General features: G+C 28.3%; 1 protein-coding gene across 1 annotated transcript; it reads right to left on the reverse strand.

Annotated features, from left to right (window-relative positions):
* Positions 1–44: 44 nt before the first annotated feature.
* On the reverse strand, positions 45–1607 carry LOC136092044 (uncharacterized). The gene has a single exon (XM_065819764.1). It carries the CDS (start codon positions 1605–1607, stop codon positions 45–47), a length of 1563 nt encoding a protein of 520 aa, XP_065675836.1.
* Positions 1608–6809: the final 5202 nt, after the last annotated feature.

Below are 6809 nucleotides of genomic sequence, written 5' to 3' on the forward strand. Positions count from 1 at the left end.
GGTGAAGGGAGGTGGTGTTTCTTTAATGCCTACTGCCTTAATGCCTATTGCCTTAATTTATAATGCCCGTATGCTAAAGTGTGTATTCTGTCTTTTAAAATGACTCTTTTATCATCGTCTGCACTTAATGCAATTTTATTTATTTCTTCAGTATATACTTCATGTGAATGGGATCTTATTACATTCATTTTTCTAACTTGATCAACTTTATTTAATAAACAATGTTTATAATCTTCATGTGTTATATACTTTTTAACAATATTTTTTTTTATTCCTTTACATTTTTTATTTTTTTTTCCATGGACTTTGTAGGAATATAATTTAGATCTGAGTCCTACAAATTCTTTAATTTGTGCTCCTCCTGCTTCATCTTTGAACATTCCTAATACTTTCTTATTAAGACCAACTTCAAATCCTACATTATTAATTGCTGGGTGCTTTGGATCGAACTCACTTGTATCAAATTTACTTTCAACATCTTTAGAAATATCAGCATAAAAATCTTCTGTTTTTATTTCATATGCTAATGAATCTGTATCTGTGAATAATAGTTTCGCTCGATCAGCATATTTATTCTTTATGTAATCGTAATGGAATTCATACATTAGAGTTTTGCTTAATTCTAAAATGCACATTCCTAAGTAAATTGGTTTGTTGTACATTAATTTTGTTCTTTTCATATGTATAGCTATCAAATTTTCATCAAATATTGTTCTACTTTTGTAGTTTGGTCTTGATGCTAATTTAACAGCTTCATCTCGGTTAGTTATTAATCTAACATCTACTCTGTTCTCAATGTTCTCCATTGTTTTTCCAAATACTGAATTATTCATCAATTTGAAAAAGCCTTTTTCAAATTCATTTGTCGCTTTAGTTCTAAGATAAGTATTTAGTTCAATGTATTTGCTCAACCAAGCGCTTTCTTCAAACATGACTCCTCTATGAATTTTTGTAATAACTAATCCTAATTGTTCATACAATTTTAGATTTTCATAATGTATTACATAACTTTTCTTATGATTTAAATTTAGAATTAATTTGTCGACTTTATCCGATTTTACATTTTCAGGAGCAAGTGGGTAGTCATTATGATCATCATGCAGATGTTCAGGATAATCTAAATCTACTTCTAGTATACATGGAGTGTTTTTCCAGTTTTTCAACTGATCTTCATCCATCCATTTAAACCCATGTGTTGGAAGTGGCTTACTCATCGCCCATCCATATAGATTATTAGCGTCTAGATATTGGATGAATGTTGATTCTTTGCTTTTGTCATATGCGTCATCCATGTACTTGTTATTAGATGTTCCTAATCTATTCGATATCATACTGATTCCACCTCTTATTCCTTTCTTTATCATTAGTATCATATCGTAATCGCTTAACAGTTCTAATTTTACTTTTGTTTTCTTCAATGCTGCATCCCAAGCTAATCCTGGTAATGTGAAGTACCAAGAAGGATCTAATTTATAATTTTTTATACAAACATCTCTAAAATTTTCAAAAACATCTAAAAGTACATCTGAAACATTGTACAAGTCAAGATAGTCTCTAAAAGATATACATTTACTCATTCCACACATTTTTAGCATGTGAGTAATCATCTTCGCTAATGCCTTCATCATTCAATTTAGAAAAGAACAACTCTTTTGGAGGTAATTGGGTTTCATTAAATTTATCAACAGAATCTACCCAATCATAAGGGTAAATACCTTTTCTAAGTAATAAATCTAATTGTTTCTTTGAATAAAATTTTCTAATAACAGGTGTAACAGATGCCTGTGTGGAACTTTGTCAAATGCTTTAGCAAAGTCTGTATAAATTACATCGGCAGGAAACCATAGGTGCATGCTTTGTGTAAGTATATCATGTGATTCAAGAGGATTTGTGACACACCCTCGCTTAGGAACAAAACCATGTTGAGCTTTGGATTAAAGATTATGTTTTGTGCAAAACTTCATTACACAATCATGTATGAGACTTTCCATGACTTTGCAGACTATGAATGTTACTGATATTGGTCTGTAATTTGATCGCTGAAGTTTCCTTCCTTTTTTAAAATCAGGTGTAACATTAGATTTTTTCCACAAATCTGGAACTTCACCTATGGATATAGATTTCTTATAGATCATTGTGATTGGGATTGCAAAAGATGTTGCACACTTTTAAGAACGCGTGGATGAATTTCGTCGTAACCCATGGCTTTATTTTCAGATAATCCTTTTATCTACTTCATGCTAATGAATACTGTTTTCATCAAACTGACATATGATTTGTGTGCGTAGATCAAAATGGGGCATAGAACTATCTTGTTCAACTGCAAACACTTGAAATAATTGTTTAGTAATGTGCAAACTTCGTCTTTTTTTGTAGTGTTTGAGTTGTTCGTTGTTTGTAGCCTGCGATTTTGTTCAGGAACTCGTTGTTTGCTGCGAATATGTAAGTGTAGGCATTTTGGATTAGACTTAGATGCATAAACTAAGTCTTCTTGAGCCATAACGTATGTTTTCCTTTTACTGCTGCTTTTACCTCTGGTGTAACCCACAGTGCATTTTTTATTTTAGGTGGAACTAAAGTTGATGGTATGTGTTCTTTAATGTATTTCTTGTAGATATTAACAAGCAAGGTAAAATTATCGTTAGCTGTATGACCTTTGAACATGGTATGCCAGTTGTTTGAAGCTAATTTGGTTGATATTGCATCATAGTCTGCTCGACTCTAGATAAGATGAGGACGTGAGAGTTTTGGTGCTGTTTCTTTTAAATGAACAGCCAATATACCAACAGTAACACAGTGTGATTGACATGTTTTTGTAAATCCAAGTGGGTCATCTTCTAAGACTTTTATGAAGCTATCTGGATCATCACTAATAATTAGGTCAAGTGTTGATGACGGTTCAACAAGATTCGAACGACGGTAAGTTGGAAATTTTATTAGCTCTGTTAAGTTATTATCTTCTAAACAAGATTGGAATCTCAAATCTCTGGGGCATTAATCGATCACATGTCCGACGGTTGCGACTTTACCATTTATTTCAATAGACTCATACCATGTGTGGCCTAAATTAAAATCACCATATAATAACATTGAGAAGCAGTTATAAGTTAACATGGCCTGTTTGGCCGCTGTAATTGATTCAATTGTTTGAGTAAGGACAATGTCATTAATGTCATGAGGTCTATATATACAACCTAGTAACAATGATTCGCCATCAAATTTGATTATACACCATACTTTCTCAATAGCTTTAGAATTGAGTTGCTTATTTCTAACTTCTGTTGTAATTATATCACTTCTTGTGTATATTGCAACGCCTCCTCCTTTGCTCTCTCTGATTGGCTTAGATGTAATTCTAGCTATAAGCTCTCCTTTTTTTGAATTGTTTAATGAACATGGATTGTTTGCCCAGAAACATAATTGTTCTGATATTAATGAAGATGAAGTTGATGATTGTGAAGATAACTGTGAGAGGTTGGGTTTTGACTTTAATTTCAATCTTGATGGGCGAATTCGTTTATTATTACTTTTCTGGTGTATCTCAGGTTTCGAAATTTTTAGGTGTGATAGATGAAATTGAGCTGGTAGCTGATGTTCTGTCTCCTTCATTATCGCTACTATTGATGTTACTTCGTTTACTATTGATCGCGAGTGTTGTTGATTTAAAAACATACTGTTTATTTCTGGTTGATTCAATTACGTCGATGCAGACAATTTTACCGGTGCGACGATGGATGACATTCCGAAATGGCTGATCTAGCAGCCCTGCATCTTTAAGTTCTTCATTTCGTTTGACTATTTGTGATCGCTTGGCATTAAAATAACCCTGCTCAGCAGGAGTTCTATCTTTGTGAAAAAAAGCTTTCTCATATTGCTTAATGGTATGATGTCTGCAGGTGTTTAGAACTAACTCTTTCTCTATTTTATTTGAGAGAGATACTTGGATAATGTTAGAGTTAGAATTATTTGATGTTGCTTTTAGCTTGCTTGATTTTAGTCTGCGAATATGCTTAATTTTAACATTTTCTAATCCAACAGCGCCAAAAAAATCCATCACTTGTTTACTATCCTCAACTGTGTTATTTTCTAAGATTCCAATAACAATGTCATTTAATTCTCTTGATTGGGCGTGTTTATTTACAGTTAAAATTAGTGAACATATCTACTGACGTTGTTGCTTGCTTTAAGTAGACTTATCGATGAGTGCATCACTGAACGTTTTAGATTCCAATTTGTTCTGGTTTTTTTCTACTTGAATCTTCAGTTCATTTATTGTAATTTCTTGATCAATTACTTTCTCATATAATAATTTTTTTGCCAATTGCATATATTGGAATGCTGCAAATACTGCTTTGTCTAGCTTAGTAAAGTTGGTGTTTTCTTGTCCAAATCCAGTATAGTCATGCTTAAAGGAAAAACTGATATTTGTTGCATCAATAACTTTTGAAGACTTAATATATATATATATATATATATATATATATATATATATATATATATATATATATATATATATATATTTATATATATATATATATATATATGTATATATATATATATATATATATATATATATATATATATATATATATATATATATGTATTTATTTATGTATATCTACATATATATATATATATATATATATATATATATATATATATATATATATATATATATATGTATATATATATATATATATATATATATATATATATATATATATATATATGTATATATATATGTATATCTACATATATATATATATATATATATATATATATATATATATATATATATATATGTATATATATATATATATATATATATATATGTATATATATGTATATATATATATATGTATATATATATGTATATCTACATATATATATATATATATTTATATATATATATATATATATATATATATATATATATAAATATATATATATATATATATATATATATATATATATATTTATATATATATATATATTCATATATATTTAATTAATTTAATGTAATCAATGTTTAGATATTTTAAGTAATCATCGGTAATCATCCCCCAGGAAGCGTTAAACTTCTGTTATATAATTGAAATATATCTGAATAATTATTTAGCTGTTACAATATATATAAATATATATATATATATATATATTTACATAAATATATAAATAAATAAATAAATAAATATATATATATATATATATATATATATATATATATATATATATATATATATATATATATATATATATATATATATATTTATTTATATCCTTCTATGATCTTAAAACTATTAATGAAATGATACCATATTCTAAATTCTGTCTTTAACCAGCAGAAGCTGTTTTGAAGTCACTTAAAAAACACAGTTGGTGTTTAAACAAGAAAATTTTGGTAATGTGTCTTGCTGATAAATGTTTTTCTGTAGATCAGTTATATAAATAGCTATTAAATTATCTCAAATAGCTAAGCCTGCCAGTTTTTACATTGAAAAACTCAGTGCTGAAATTTTTATTGACAATGAAAATAAAATAATAAAATATTTAAAGATTATACTGGTCTTGAAAGCTGATTTTTCTTTGATTTAATAAAAATGACATTACATGAGTCAGAATGGCTGGAAATCAGTTCATCAAACTGGGACTTATTTCCTGGTTATACTAGGATTAAAAATTACATCACTGGTTTTCTCGTCGTAAATGACTGTGCAGAACGTGCTAATAAACTTGGTCAATACCTCATTGAAACTTTCAGAAACGAAAAACATACCCAAGCTAAATTACTGGCTGTTGTTGATTATTGTCTAAAATTTCAGACAATAGATAAAAAGTCTTGGCTAAAAACTTTAATGTAACCTTTCTTTAAAAAAAAAATAAAATTCAATTGTAAAAATTGTTTTTTTAACTTAAATACGTTGGAAATAAATATTGTGCCCACTTACCTCCTAAATATACACAGCATGTATTCGTGTGGGTAGGACTAACTACTACCGTAGTCTTTATATAAAAAACATAACCGAATCTAAAATCGGATATATCAGGCTACAAAAACAACCCTTATGGTATTTTTGAAATATTTACTCCTATGAAATATGTACTCCTATGGCTGGGACCAACCATAGGAGTACCTAAGGTTGGTCCCGATATACCAAAAGAAACCACAACAAAATATTATAGTATATTTTTTTATTGACTTTAATGTCTTATGCCCCACCATACGAAATATATTTATAGATATGTATCAGAAAAATGTTTAAGGATTAGGTTTTATGAGGAATTTAAGCAAAATAAGTAAATAAAAAAGCTTTTCTCCGCTATAACCACTTTGAAATGAACTTTGAACCACTTTGAATGAACAAAAACCACTTTGAAATGAACTTCAGGATTCATTTTTTGAAACAAACAAAATTGAGAGAACTCTTTTAATCAAACGTTTTTAGAGTTGTTTTGTTTTGTTTACCGTAAATAAGGCCAAAAAAATCCATAATGATTTAGGATTCATTTGACCTGATTCTCCGTTAGACGGCAAATAAAATTTGCAGGAAAGTTTGATCAAATGGGCTCTCTCAGTTCCGTTAATGCATAAAAATGAATCGAATAATGCCTTAATTATTCGTAAAAAGCCTGAATATAAAGCTAAAACTTGTCTAAGTTTCACTTAAAAAATCTCTGTGATAATTATAAAAAAAGAGTCATAAAATGAGTTGTTGTTTTAAACTGTTTTAAACAAATTATTTCTTTTAAAGAGTCTTTTTGAAGAATTAAAAAAATGGAAACTTCCATTCCTATGCAAAAAAGAAAAT

The sequence above is a fragment of the Hydra vulgaris genome, chromosome 15 (assembly GCF_038396675.1).
Source record: "Hydra vulgaris chromosome 15, alternate assembly HydraT2T_AEP".
Lineage (NCBI taxonomy): Eukaryota > Metazoa > Cnidaria > Hydrozoa > Anthoathecata > Hydridae > Hydra > Hydra vulgaris.

Excerpts from the sequence above, each read along its gene's own strand:
- LOC136092044 (XM_065819764.1), bottom strand. The coding sequence starts at position 1,607 with ATGATTACTCACATGCTAAAAATGTGTGGAATGAGTAAATGTATATCT.